At 51.2% G+C, this 14,692-nt stretch overlaps 1 protein-coding gene across 11 annotated transcripts in view; it reads left to right on the top strand.

The window, feature by feature from the left end:
- The window catches only part of CAMTA1 (calmodulin binding transcription activator 1), a 288,512-nt gene that overhangs the window by 54,007 nt on the left and 219,813 nt on the right, over nucleotides 1–14,692 (top strand). For 8 of the 11 annotated variants that reach the window (XM_062614466.1, XM_062614457.1, XM_062614467.1 and 5 more), the window contains exon 2: nucleotides 1,581–1,674. In XM_062614466.1, the coding sequence (XP_062470450.1) occupies nucleotides 1,608–1,674 (67 nt within the window). In that variant the 5' untranslated portion in view covers nucleotides 1,581–1,607. Of the gene's footprint in view, nucleotides 1–1,580; nucleotides 1,675–10,911; nucleotides 11,073–14,692 lie in introns of those variants that run through there. The other 3 variants (XM_062614461.1, XM_062614458.1, XM_062614460.1) reach the window with 2 other exon arrangements.

Here is a 14,692-nt window from a genome sequence, read left to right as displayed (position 1 = left end):
TCCATGGCAAAGAGCAATGTGGGGGGAAGAAAAAAGAAAGGAAAAAAGAAAAGTACTTGTTTGTGCTTTACTGATTTGCCAGGTTTGCTTCAGGGTGCGCATTCCTTTTGCCCGCATTGCTACACGCAGGTTCTACACGTGGCACAATAAAGTGCTGTGGTGCTGTGCTGTGATCCTTGTGATGAGGGAAGCAGACTCTGCGTTCATTGGAAAGCATCTGGATGCTTTGGAAGAGGGTGCATGTGGAATTCCAGTGTTTCTGAGCTTAGGGAAGTGAGCAGCGCTATGGGGTGAGAAAGGGGCAGGAGCTGTCACTGTTCCTGTCTGGAAAACCAGGTTGGGAGCTAAAAGTTTTTTAAAGCTGCAGAAAACATCAGTGTTGTGTTTCTCCAGGGTACTGGCAAGGGGCAGAGGTGTGCCAGGGTCAGCTTTGCTGCTTCAGAGCCAGAAGTACCAGTGAGCCCTTCCATCTCCTGAAGCTTTTCTCTGAGCAGGATGGCGAATGGTTTTCCCTTGTGTGGTGTGAGTGGCCTCATTCAGCAGATTTCCTTAGGAGCTGGAATCGTGTAGTCATGGCTGGAATATTGCCCCCACACAAAGTGTTTTCTTGCTTATATTAACTTTAGTTCTGTCTCAGCTCAATGGAGGGGAAAACTGGAGAGTGCCATAAATTGAGCCGAGCTTGTCCAAACTGTCACATTAGCACCTGAGGGAGCTCCTGCCTCCTAATGACCAGAGGAGAGTATGCTGGGGGGGTCAGTGTCATCTGGGCACCCTTTGGTTACATTCACTGCCCCTCTTCATAGCCAGATTGATGCCGACTGCTGAATTTTAGCAGAGGTCGTCTTGGTCCCATTTGTTAGTGCTAGGAGTCCATAGAGATAATGTCTTTTCACGTATAAAAGATGCTATTGATTTTCTGTTACTGTTGTCCTGAAATGTGCACAGTGTGTCTATGGAGCAGTGACAATCCTCCATCAGTAGCTTTATGGGAGAAGAATGGTTATTGAATCTCTTCCCATAAAATATAATCTCTTTCTCTCTTCCAGAATTTGCCAGCTCCTGTGGGAGTCCCTCATGTTATCTCTGAGAAAATTGTTTTTCTTTTTTTTTTGTCTCTGCTTTGTACACTTGTATTTAGTTTTATTTTTAATTTGGTTTGTGTGATATATGGAATGAAGGATTCCCTAACATCAGGCATGCTCTCTGTGTTGTATTCCTTCTTTCCCATATGGATTGACACTTCCTGAATGTTTTAAAATCAAATAAAGATGTTGGCTTGGCACAAGCGTCTCTTGTTGTTGCTGGGAATGTTTTCACTCTGGGGGAGTCACTGCCCTGCTTTTTCTCTCCAGGCAGGTCTGGGCTTTTCAGCTGCTTACAGGTAAATTTGGGGTAAGTTTCTGGAGTCAACACAGGCTGATTGGTTTCTGATGAATGACACTGTAGCAGAGCACGCAACTCGCAGTGCTGCTCAAGGAGCAATGATCTTTGAACTTGAACAGTGGCAGAAATACTCTGTCAAATTTGTCCTTTCCTCAGTGCAGCAAATGACTGACTGTGGGACTTTTTCCTTTCAGGGAGGAAACGGCAACATGAATTCATAGATGATGAGTAGGATGCCAAAGCCAGAGATGACAGTGCTCTTGAAGAAATGCTGGGTAGAGCAAAAAGGTAAAAGGAACAGCTAATTGAGTGCATTTTGGAGCCTTCCTGTGGGACTTCATGGGGTGCCTCCCCTTGGGAGGCAAAGGCCACCCCCTCAGATCTGAACTGAATTCCCTGAACTTCCCTCTCCAATTTGCATGAAGTCCCAGTGGTGCCCCTCACTCCTGACCCACGCGCTCTGTGCCTGGGTTTGTACCCAGAACCCCTGTGGGACTCGTATGTTCCAGTGTGTCCCTGCATGCACCCACCTGGCCTGGCACTTGTACCAGGCTCTGCTCCTGTGTGTGGTGATGAGAAAGAGAAGGAAGAGATGCACTCATCCTGCTCAGGTGCAGCCAAGGCCATTGTCCTGAGGTGATGGTTGAGGGCCACATTTGCTTGTGTACCATGTTGTGCCTGAAGCCCGTGTGGCGGCAGGATTTGGAGTGCACAGTGATCAGGTTGCCTCCACGAGGGCTGAATTGCTTTCTGCTACTCTGATGCCTTTTACTGCATTTTGTGTTAATGCTGTTGAGATGCCCAGAGGAATCAGTGCTTATTGGCTCTTTCATTCTGAGAAATTATCTCTGTAACTGAGGCATGATCGTCCACTTGGGGACTTGGGGAAGTAAGAGGCAGATTTAATCACACCTGCAGAGAGCCGTGCGGTAGAAAGGCCTTTGCTACTCACTCACTTTACTACTCATCCAGTGGCAGCAGAATTGGCTGAAGCCACTGACAAGCAGCAAGAAAATCCTCATTAGTAGCATAGCTCTCCTTGGGATATCTTCATGCTGGTTTGTGGAAGACTGACTTTAATCCCCCGAAAGTCAAAAGCAAACTGCCCTTGAAAGTGTTCCTGGTTGCAGTCTGTGGGTTGCCCCCTGCCCCTTGGCTCTTCCTGGCAGCAGCTATAGGGGAGAGGGCATTTCTGTGGCAAGGGGAAGATCCTTAGTAGTAGGAGCAGGAAGAGGTGTGAAGGGTGGGTAAGGTGTGATGGGTTGGCAGACATAAATATCAGTTCTTTTCTGCTAGATGTGAAATACTTTCCTGTTGTTGCCATAAGGAGCTGCTCTGTGTGCTACAGGATGCCCTCAAATCCTTGTTAAGTTTAGGCCACATGTCACAGGAGAGGAACAACACCAGGTTCACTCTCTTGGTGAAAGAGTTATGATTTCTCCTTTGTCCTTTGGGAAATGTGCCCATGTTTGATTTATTGTATAAATAACATGAAATAGTGATTGTTTTTTGAGGTGGTCGTAACTGGTGTAAGCTCTCATACAGATACAACACAATGAATTGACACCATTTTTAGTTTAATAACACCAGAACTGAGGATCCAAGCATATTTAAAATAGTACTTAGTAAATTTCTGCTGGTGTCAATCCATATTTTGGGGATCTGATAGTTTTGTTCCTTATTTTTCTGCATGTGTGTTATTGAGCTATTTCTGTAAACTCAGATGTAAATCTGTTATGCTCTTTGAGTTTTGAAATCCTTCCCCATCAATCTGGAAAGCTGTAAGGTTGCTAAAACTGGAGTACAGTCAGTGTTGGCAGGGAGCTGTGTGTCCTCATGGTCATGCTGGTTTCCCAGAGCTTGCAGCATTCCCAGTTCCTCCTGCTCACTGGTGGCAATGGCAGCAGGGAGCTGTGTGTTAGAGCTCTGTGTCCATGTTGGTTTATGTTGGTGCCACTGAAGGTTAGAGCAGGGATTGTGGTGTGGTGCTGTTGCTTTAAGGTGGCTGGTGGCCATGAGCTGTGCTGAGCGTCACCGTTGCCAACGCCGGCACCAGCACCGCAGCACGTGCTGCCTGCTCAGCAGTGCCTGGAACATGCAGATAGGACCAGATTTGGCATCAGCACAATCACTGTTGCAGGCGCTGCCAGCTCCTTGCTCTTTCTTCTTCCCTCCAGCACGTGGTATTTTATATGACCCCGAGGACAGACAGTTGTCTACTAGACTGGCTTGTGGGGGTTTGTTGTGTCTCAGTCCTGTCAGTGTTCAGGTTTCAGTGGCAGGGGAGCCCTGGGGAATGCGTTCCCTGTTTTGCTTGGTGTCCTGCTGATGCTCCATCTTGCCAGGGTAAGTGAGTGGTGGCAGCAGTAGGGGTTAGTGCCCTGGGAGTGATTCAGGTGCCATGGTCTGGTAGACAGAGCTCTTGAGCTAGCAGAAGAGGGTGCTTAGCTCAGAGTCACATCCTGTCATCCAGGATTGTAGCACTTGATGCAAATTCTCAAATGCAAGTAGAGCTTTTCAAAGCACCTAATATTTATTATGTTTGTGTTTAGTCTGCGTCTTGCAAGCGAACAGGAGAGGAAGGTGAATCACTGACTTGTATACTTTGATCTTAAAATTCAGTATCACTCCTTTGCTTGTAAGTGGTTTGTCAGACAAAATTTCTTAGTCATTGTATTTGCAGATCTCGACCTTGGTGTCAAAGGGATGGCAGCTGCAAGAGATGTGGTTGGAACCATGACTGTGTCATGAAACATTGGCCACTGAATGGAGCTGATGCCACTATGGCACTGAAACCTTCTTTTCATTCATGCAAACCGCAGCTGTTTGGACTGTCATGGGTGCTTGAGGATGGGGACATAATTTCATGCCCCTGACTTCCATCTTAACTGTAAGAGCTTAGTGCAGCATTTACTCCAGACCCTGCAGATGCATGTCTGATGCATGTGCTCCTCAGGCTTGTCATCCAGGTGACTGCCCAGTTCCAATGATCCCATGCTAATTTCTGCATCCAAGATCTGTTTACTCTTTATACTTCCAGTTGGTGTTGACTAATGGGTAATCCAACAGCAGGATTAACTTCTAGTTTTAATATTATTAGAAGTATACTTGATTTTTCTTGTAAGCAGGAAGAGGTGCTATAAAAGTTGACATTGTGCAACACTAGGTCACGAGTTTTACTGTTTAGTCAGAGATGGGAGCTGAAAGACATCATGGCAAGTATAAAAGCTAATTCCAGTATTAATAGTTCTCTTCCCAGCTAAAAAGAAGTAATTTTATGCATAGCTCTTTTCTTTAGGAGCACTTGCTAATTTTGAATGTGTCTCCCACTCCAAGGAGTCAGTGGGAGTTATTTTAAGCTGCATTTTGTGGTTACTATAGGTGAGTTGGTAGTACGTATCTAATCCCGGGTGGTGCTGTAGTGTTGCTCAGTGCATGGTGAGGGCTTTTTGGCAGAAATAGCCCTTTAGATAAACATTAAATACAGACACTGTATTTAAATCAAAGTGATTTGCTATCATTTAACAGCTTGGTAAGGACCTGTTTCAATTCATAGTGCAGTGAAAAGGGTAATCGGTGTAGGGATGGTCTGTCCTTGCCCCTGTTCTGCAGTTCTGACAGGATTACCTGCCTGGTTTTACCTTTGTCCTGTCCCAGGCTGAAATACTTCACATTTCAAACTGTGGGTATTGTAAATAATTGTTATGCCTGTCTTAGCAGCTGCAGATTGTGTTGTTGAATAATAGGCCTCTTTCATGGTCTTTACTCCTTTACGTCTAAATTTTCACTCTGCTGCTGAAAATGTAGGAACTGATTTACTCCACTTGAGGGGAAAAAAGGTATTATTGTTCCTGGCCTTAAGGGAAAGAAGTTGAGGAGAAAGTCAAGAACTCACAAATGAAACCATGTAAGGATGGTTTCGCTGTTCCTGTGTGTTTGCTGAATGTGCTGTTTGTGCAGTTCTCCTGGGTCATATGGGAAAGAGTAGTTTTCATGGTTGGACAAGGTTTAGGCAAATCTAGAAAGAAAACCCAGCTGTGTAGCTAAGACTACCGAGAAGATATTAAACCAATCCGTTTTGTTCATAAGGACTGCTGTGTATCCTTGATGACAAGGAAGAAAAGGGTTTGTGTAATAAGGCACTGGGCTGAAACCCAGGAGAGAACTGGAGTAGCAGCATTGCCATGGCGCTCCTGCAAGCAAAACGTGAGTCTAGCTGTTGATACTGGGATTACACTTCCATTGGTTTTATCTATTCTTAAATAGTGATGAAAAAGTTCCTTCTCGTGAATGTGTAGCATGGTGGAGCCCTTTACAGACTGGAAACTGCTTTTCACAGTGATACTCTTCGGAAGCACGAGTGCTCTTGTTTGTCAGTGGTGCTTCATTTGCTGGACACAAAATAGATCACAGGAATGTGTGAACTAGAACTTGGTTTGGGAACTCCAGGACAGGCTGTTGGGCTGCATCAGCACTTCCTCTGGAGCAGGTTGACTCACTTCAGTTTGCCTCTGGCTTCCAATTCCTGAATCTACATGGCTTTGAACACCTCCTGCCACTGCTAACAGCATCCATTCATTGTCTTCCATTACTCATTCTTCTGTTTCCAGTGCCTGAGGGTGACATTTTCATACCTTGGTGACTAAAATCAGGCTCCTAGATCCGTATTTATTCAGTTAATATAGACAGCAGTCCAATTTCAGAGGAGTTAAGTACCCTGGAAAAGATACTTGTTTAAAAGTAGGAACGGAAATTTAGACGCATACCTTTAGGGATCTGAGACTTCAATGTACTTTTCTGTTACTATTTGCTTCAGCTCTCGCTGGAGATCTGATGTCAAACTAACCTGGAGATTGCTCTGGCTCCTACGTGCTGAGGGGGAAATTGGAATCCCAGACAAAGGCATTTTCCTGGAGTGCTCTTGGTCACTGTGTGCATTTCTGTGTGCGCTGTTGGTGGCATTCAATGAGCTGGTGCTGTCCCTGTTGTGGAGCAGTGTTTCTGGGCAGAGAGGTCAGGATGTGGGGGGGGAAGCATTCCCAGAGAGCAGGAGCCAGGTGATACAGCTTAAAAAAGATAGATAAAAAACAGCCCTTCCATGTACCATACTGGAGACTGCACTGAAATTATAAGTGGAGCTACCATGCATGACAATCACGTTACCTCTTTAAACTGAATAACTGGATTGTCTTCTTATACCAGAAAGCAAAAAGAAATGTCCTGAATATACTGTAGGAAATTGTCTTTACTAAATCGAGCCCAGCATTTATGTGCACTGTATATATTATTTGATTCTGACAGAATTACATAAATGGGGGGGAGGAGGAAATATTGTTAATGTAAGTTGACTACCAGAGTAAATCACAGCCTAATTGTTCTTTTTTTTTTTTTTTCCTGGCTAAAATTAGAATTTGATATAATGGTCAATAGACATTTTGTTTATTTTTTGAGACAGAATTTCTAATAGCTAATCCAAATGAACTGGAGAAAGTTGCTGCAGAATGATAGAAATAAATTATGTGAATTCTGTGGTGACTTACTGGTAAATCCCCTTAGTCGGAAGCTTTAATTTACCTCATATTTCAGTTTTCTTCTTCTCTAACTGGTTTATGGGTGTATATTAGAGCAAAGTAATTGTTATTTTCTTAGTGCCACCAGGGTGCTTAGAGCATGAACCAAAGTGAAGACAGCCTGGCTTGTCCTCATAGGGAAATAAAGGACTGAGGACACAGATCTGCAGCAATGTGCTGGAATTTGGCACCTCCTAAGTCAGTTCTGAAGCTGTTGGATGTGGTACTGGTGTAAATGGGGCTCCAGCACAGCAACCCCCCAAGGCAGGTATCTGCTTCCCTTTGGAGCCAGTGCCAGTGTAGAGGAGCAAAGCATGTGCCTGGTTAAACAGGTAAATACAGTGTTTCTGTCGAGACCACTGGCTTCAGTACCCGCAAAAACTTTATGAGGCTTTGCACAGCAAAAACATCTTTCCTCCAGGGGCCATTAAAATGGCGTCAGCTCTGGAGTTACGCTTCGGCTTAGTCTGGCATGAATTCCCTGCAGCCAACAGAGTTTTGCCGGAGATGATTTGAATGTAGTGTTTCTATTTTGGAGGGAAATAAATGGGCTTGGAAGGGCAGCAGGAGCAGGGAGAAGAATGGATCTGAAGCCTGGGATATGGAAGATGAATGAGTTCAGCCTCTCACTAGGGTAGTATAGAGCTTCATTCGTTCTGAGAATAATCTGGTACCTTTAGTTCCTGGTCATGTCTTCTTCAGCTTCCACATGTCATTCTGGGCAAGTTGTGTGGCTGGCAGAGACCTACATTGGGACTTTGGTGGCATGCTTGATGAAAAGTCCATGTTCAAATGACATCCATAATATTCCACAGAGTACATGTCTCTGGAGAACATTTTGGTAGAAATGTGTCTTTTGGGATGTTTACCTGGTTCTGGTGAACCTGGGGATTGACAGTTGCCCTTCTGAAGGGGAGTGAGATGTTGTGCAGTAATGCTGGGGTTATGTGCACGTTGACTTGCTTAAGTCTTGGGCTCATTCCTAGGAGAAACAGCTCTTGATTCTGTAAGTGGCAAGAGGAAAGGACAAACCGTTTTCATTTCTGTCATTGTGAGGGATTCTTTAAGCATCTGTACTCACAGTTTTCAGAGTATTTTTGTGAAAACACTTGGCATTCCTTGCTTCTAAATCATGGAGTGACTGTGCAACCAATTCAAAGGAACGGGGTTCCAGCCTTGTCATTACAGCTATTAAAACTGCCTGAACTGTTTTGCTTTTTGATGCTTGCCATAGCAACGGTGGATGTGTAATTTGCTGAATATCCGTAACAGGGCATTTGAATATATTCCTTACGGTTTTACTCCTGCATATAAGTTAAGTGTGCCAAATGGGCATGTTAACCCACTTAACCAAACCAGAGCCACAGCTCCTGGGGAATGACAATGAAGAGATTGTTTTTTAAAGAACTCTTTTATTTCACCTCTTAACAAAACCCCTCGAACCCCAGACACAGAAGAGCAGCACCTTTATCAATGTGCTGTTATCACTCCTCATGATTCACATTGCAGAGACTCTGGCACATCTTCTTCCTTGCTGCTTATCAGCTGGTGGCAGCTCTGTGTGTGTGCCCCTGAAAAGGTAAGAGCGACCCAGTTCATTCTGAACCCCCCATGCACAGAATCTCTCTGCCTCAATAGTGATCAGACCTTTGATTTTTAAGCAGTGAGGAGCTGGGAAGCTTGAAAGATACCAGTAGCCCTTCAGTTCAAATGGCTTCTTTCTTATCATTTTATTGCACAAGGAATTAAATTAAAATATTTGGGACTTTGCTGGCACGCTTGATGAACAATCTATATTCCAATAGCATCCATAATATTCCACAGATCCCATTGTCAGAATCACCTATATGCTACCATTAACATTACGTATGGTTTCAGGTGCATAAGGTTCAGTTTGTTAGGGTTTTTTTAGTCCTGGTAGAGAGGTTTATATTGAGGAAGAGAAGCAGTTCATTAGCTGCACGGAGCAGAGTTCATACACTACTTCAGTAGCCCCTTAAGAACACTGCTTTTGTCCTCATCCTGCACATTCTCATCGTCTTTATGGATCAGAAGGATCTAGAAGGCCAGACAGTGCTCCTGAAGACACTTGACAAAGCAGGTCACACACTGCTGTAGAGCCAAGGGAGGTTGTGTTTGGTCTGGAAGTGGAGCTGCTCCTGCCCCATCCTCCTTCCCCAGGCTGTAGGGGCTGAGGGAACATTTAACAGCCCCAGAAACTCATCAGCCGAAGCACATGGACCTCGTTGCTCTCATGAGCCATGGAAGCCAGTGAGACCTGCTTGGAGAGGACAGCGATGGACTGTGTACACATGCAACTGATCTGAGTTTAGTGGTGTTTCTGGGTGATCTTATGGTCCAGCCCATGTGGAAAGCCTCTGGTTGGCTCTTCCCATAGCATGTAAGTGAATAACGCAGTGAGGGCTGCGCTCGTCTCCCTGGAAAGGAGGGAAGGATGTTTGTGGCAGCAGTTGCTGTCTGATGCTTGCATCAGGAGATCAGCTTCCATCTCCTCACTGCAGAGATTCCCATCTTCAACCGGTATTCCTTGTTTGCCATAATGCAAACTGTGAGGAGCGCCAATGATGCAGTTACTTCATGTCTGCTCAGCATCTTGGAAGGATATCCAAGGAGAGACATTCCCTGGAACTCATCAAGAAGATGATGGCTCCTTGCAACTGGAAGAGCTTCCATCATAGCTTGAACAGCTGAAGCAAACAATTGTCTAAATTGCACTAATGCCTGTGTGTGTTTATAGGACAGAGCGTACGGGATTAGCCGTGTGACCGCCGGGAGCCAGTCGTTCTGGAGCCTCCTCCAATGTGCCTTTCACGCTCCATGAGATTAGCAGGCACTGAAAACAGGGAAAAGGAATTTTCCTCTCTTCTGCCTGAGAAGAGCCCCATCACCCTCCACCTCTTTCGTCTTGGCTCAGAAGTGGCTTAGTCCTTAGCAAACAGGTCATCTTTAACAAGTTCTGCTCCCATGAGGATCGGAGGGAAAATATCCTTTTTGGTGTTTAGTCACACATATCAAAGGAGACAACTGCTTGGATCCTCATTTGCGTGGCGCAGGCATTAGATGTGGTCCAGTTACACGAGCTCTATGTGCAAAGGGATGTGCTGGGACCTTCAGGCTCCGGTGGAGCAGGACAGGAACGAGGCACTTGGGTCTTGGGCGACTCTTTAGAAGGCCGTCGCACCCCACCCAGGCACCCGAGCGGGTCCGCTCCGCACAACGGGACAGCCCGTGAGGCTTCCTCAGGCTTTACACCTCGGCTCAAATTGCGGTCACCAGCCCGTACGGAGCCTCGAGCGGCGCGTTCAGCCCCCGCGTCAGGCCGCCCGCCACAGAGGGCTCCGGCTTCGGGGCAGCGCTGAAACACCGGGGAACCCTGCGGGGTCTAGGCTCGTCCCGTCCCGGCTCCGCCGCGGGGCTGCTCCGCCGGTCGGGGGGCGGAGCCCAAGCGGGGATTGGCGGCCGGGCCTTGGGGCGCGCCAATCACCGCCTTTGTTTAGGGTCACAGGGCGCGGAGGGGGCGTGCGCCCGTCGGGGCAGCCCGCAGCCAATGGACAGGGCAGGGGGCGGAGGCGCCCGGCTCGCCCTCCCCATTGGCCCCGCGCGCGGTCACTCCGGCGGGCGGCGCTCGCTCGTTGGCTGCCGGCGCTGGCGGCGACGTGCGTCATTCGGCGCGTCCCGCTTCCTCCGTGGTGCGATTGGCCCCGGTCGCCGTCAGTCGCTCGGCGGAGCTTCCTGAGTGGCCGCCGCGGCCGTCAGTACAGCGCTCCGCGCGGCCCGCCTCCTCGTCCCGGCGCCGCCGCTGAGTGGCTGCGGAGCGTGTCGCTGAAGCGCTGCCGCGCTCCGGTTGGCGGGACGCGCTGTCAATCGCGCCCATCCCCTCCGAGCACCCGCCTCCCGCCCGCCGCCATTGGCCGCCCCGGGTGTCAGTGCGGCGGCTCCCCCAATGGGCGGCGCGGGGTGTGCGCCGTGCGCGCGGGGTGGCCGGCCCGGCGGCGGCAGCGGGAGGAGGCGGCGCGCGCCTGGGTCCCGGTCGCGAGGAGGCGGAGGAGGATGTGGCGCGCGGAGGGGAAATGGCTGCCGAAAACAAGCCGGAAGGTGAGAGCGCGGCCGGGGCCGGGTCCCGCTCCGCACCGCCGGGACGCGCCCGGCCTGCCCGCCGGGCCTCCCCTGCTCCTGCCCCCGCCGCGGGGCGGTGGCGGCGGAGGCCGGGCTGCGCCGCGCGAAGTTTAGCGGTGGCGGCGGCGCCCCGCGGGGCCGGGCCGGGGCTGTTGAGGAGGGGAAGTGAGGTGGGGGGGGGGGAAGGCGCGGGCGGGCCATGTGCGGCGGCAGGCCGCGTGGCGCCGGGGCCGCGGCGGCCGGGCCGGGTGTCGGGCACGCCTCCCGCCGCCCGCCGGCACGTGCCCGCCCGCCGCCAACATGGAGGCTGCGGCGGCGCGGGGCGGCGCAGGGCGCGGCGCGGGGCTCGGGGCCGCCGCTCGCCGCGGACGGGGCTGGGCCCGCCGCCGCCGCCCGGGGTCACGCCGCGCCGGGCCGGGCCTTCTCGCGCCGCCCCCGCCGGCCCCCCCCCCCCGTTCCTTGTCTTCCCCTCCCCCCGCGGCGGCGGCGCACGTGCCTCGCGGGCGCGCGCCCGTCACGAGCGGGGCGGCCTCGTCCGCGGCCCCGCACCGGGGCCTCCGCGCCGCCGGGCACGAGGCGGGCCGGGGGTGGGCGCTGCCGGGGCGGGCGGAGCGGCGCCACCCGGAGAGCGGCGGCCCGGAGGTGAGCGGCGGCGGCGGCGGGGGGCGACCCGGCCCGGTGCGGCCATGGGTGGGGGGTAAAGGGGACGGGGACGGGAGGGGTCCCGGGTGCCTAACTCCGGGCGAAAGTTACCGGCGCGGCGGGAGCCGGGGCGCGGCGTGTCCGCAAGGGGGAAGCGCTGCTCCGCCCGCGGCCCCCCCTCCCTCCCGGCGGCATCCCGGGACGGGCGCGGGCGGCTCCCGCTGCTGTTCGCGGTGCTTCGTGGGGGGTGACCGGAGTGTGCCCGGGCTGGCTGTGGGACGCGCTTCGGGCCCGCCGGTGCGGCTGCCCCGGTTCATTGGCATCGCCCTGTTTGACGGGCATCACGCCGGTATCGGTGTGAATGAGGGTCCGGGGCTGCTCGGTCCACAAGCTGTGCCCGGTGTCGGGGCCTCCATCTTATGGAGCAGGAGGTGGGAGGAAGGTCACGGTTTGCATCCTGCAGCCCACCGGCTGCCTAACCGAGGTTGGTAACTCGGGAGTGCCTTATGAATGTATCCAGCACCGTTAGGTGCCCCGGGGAGCTGCGCTCATCGCACAGGTTCCATAGCAAATGTAATTCCTCTTTACCGGGAAGCTCCTTCCCAGGACACGGTGTACTCATCCCATCTCCTCCACTGGGCATTTGCTCCCAGTGCTTTGGGAACATCAGGATTTTGGTTCATCTCCTGTTTGAGCAGCAGCGGAGGCTCTGGCTGCAGGGTTGCACCTTGTCCAGCACGACGGAGGCTGAGCACTACGGAAATGGACATTCTAAGTAGTGATAGTGACGATGAGCGTTGTCAGCCTCATGTTTTATGAACCTCTTTCATGCTTCCAAATTCATTAGTTCCATCTTTCCTGTGGTCTGGAAAATGCCGGCTTCATTCTCTTCTCATTTGAGCTGAAGTAGATGATGAAGTGCACCGAGGTGCTGCGAAGCCGCTGCTTGGCAAAGGGAGGGAGGAGGGAGTCAGTGTCTGTGTGGACTTCACAGCTCAAACCGTGGTGTTCCAGTTCTTTCATGGACAAAAGTGCTGCCATCGAAGGACACTCGGGCTCGATTCTCAATTTGGGCTCCTTGTGCCCACGTACGGTGACATTTTTCCTTGGTAGAGCTGTACAGAGCCACGCAGGTCAGTGCTCCTTGGCGACAAATGTGATTTGTCCTTTCTGCTCATTACTTGATGCAATATTTGTCATGTTCGCAACTGGCTTTGGTGGGCCCAGACTGGTTGTAGTGGGCTGCTGGTTGCTCTTGGCTGGGCAGCGGTGGGAAATGCTGGTGTTCAGGCCAGGCCGGTGGGGTTCCCGTAGTAAGCTCCCGGAGCAGCTCCTGTGCTGACCTAGTTCTGTGGTCTGCTCTCAAGGAGGTGAGATACAAACCATTCATTCCTTGAACTTAAACTCCTCCTGTCAGAACCTGAATTCGGAATCATTCTAAAGTGTGATTCAGGACAGGAGTTTCAGCAGTGGCACGGCTACTGAGGAGAGAGCACAGGCTGCTTTAGGTCTTGGTTGCTTTCATATTTACAAGCCAAGTGTAACTGGCAGTGGGAGGTACATGGTGTGGAGCAGCATGGCTGTTCTTGGGGAGCATCTGCCTCATCCACCCGTGTGGCTTTGATGGGAGCAAGCTTCATGAACAGCTCTGCTGGCCTACTTGGTGTTGGGGGCTCCCTCTTGAGCTGCGGCCGAGGTGGTTGAGGGTCTCATCAGTGCCTTTGCTACAGTAAAGGCCTCTGCGTCTCTGGAATGGGGTGAGTTTCCTCTCTGATCCCATTGGGTGCGGTGGCCAAGAGGCCCTGGCTGTCCTTGGCAGAGGGTTTGGGGTCTTGTAGCTTCTGTGAGCACCTAAAGTGAAGCATGAGGGTGGCCCTCGAGGTGCCGGCTCAGCAGCTGTAGCGCCCTGGACTCAGTGGGTTGGGGGTCTCCTTCCCATTGCAAACGTAAAGTGTTTTAAAAGCTCAAACTGGAAACAGTGTGCAAAGACAACCTTTGTGCTTCAGGTTGCCCAGAGAAGCTGTTGCTGCCCCATCCCTGGCAGTGTTCAAGGCCAGGTTGGACACAGGGGCTTGGAGCAAGCTGCTCTAGGGGAAGGTGTCCCTGCCGTGGTAGGGGTTGGAGCTGGATAAGCTTTAAGGTCCCTTCCAGCCCAAACCAGGCTGGGATTCTGAGGTTTTACTTCTGCATGTTCTCATGGACCGGCACCCGTGATGCCCTCATGTTCACACCATACCAGGCTCAGTTACACGCAGTTGTAGAGTCTCTGCTGATTCAGGCCGGGTCTGCAGGAGGTGGAATGTCTCCACCAGAGCCAAGGGGTTTTGGCGGCTGCTCGGGGTTTGTTGTGGAGGCTGACCGAGGCACTGGTTCCAGCTTCAAATGTTAGTGAATGCTGAGAGCCTGTTTGGGCAATGTGCCGCTTGAAAACAAAACAGTCCCCATTTGGTTGTTAAACAGCAAATATTTACTTCCCTCTGCGGAAGTGTTGCATAACGTTTTATTACTTGGACAAACCTGAGCTTGTTGGGAGCGTGACGGATGGGTTCTGCCGCGCTTGCCACTGCTGTCCCACGCTGGGCTGTCGGGAGGAGGCCGGGCTGGAGCTCACTCCGGCCATTGCTGGCCACAAAATCTGCTCAGTTCCAGCACTTGCGTTGTCAGAGGTGGCAGTGAACCCCTACCAGTGAAGGGTCTGGTTTCTCTTGGAGGGCTGGGCAGTGTCAGAGAGTGGACTTCAGTCACTTCTTCCAAACAGCAAGGAATTGTGTGTGTGAGGTCAGTTTGAGTATTGGTGGTTTTGGAACCGTTTTACACATGAGATTCCTGATGTAAGGCATGGGGCTTGTTTAAAACTCCATTTTTACATCCGATTCCACATCTCATTAATGATGTCCCCGAAAGCTTTGGCTCAAAGGGTTTTTAGGTTCTTTCCGTGCGGTTTTAAAGCTACCTCT

The sequence above is a fragment of the Pezoporus occidentalis genome, unplaced genomic scaffold, assembly GCF_034315485.1.
Source record: "Pezoporus occidentalis ecotype Australia unplaced genomic scaffold, CSIRO_AGI_Poc_V1 ctg176, whole genome shotgun sequence".
Lineage (NCBI taxonomy): Eukaryota > Metazoa > Chordata > Aves > Psittaciformes > Psittacidae > Pezoporus > Pezoporus occidentalis.
The sequence above is the reverse complement of the archived record's forward strand: the minus strand, read 5'-3'. Positions and strand labels throughout refer to the sequence as shown.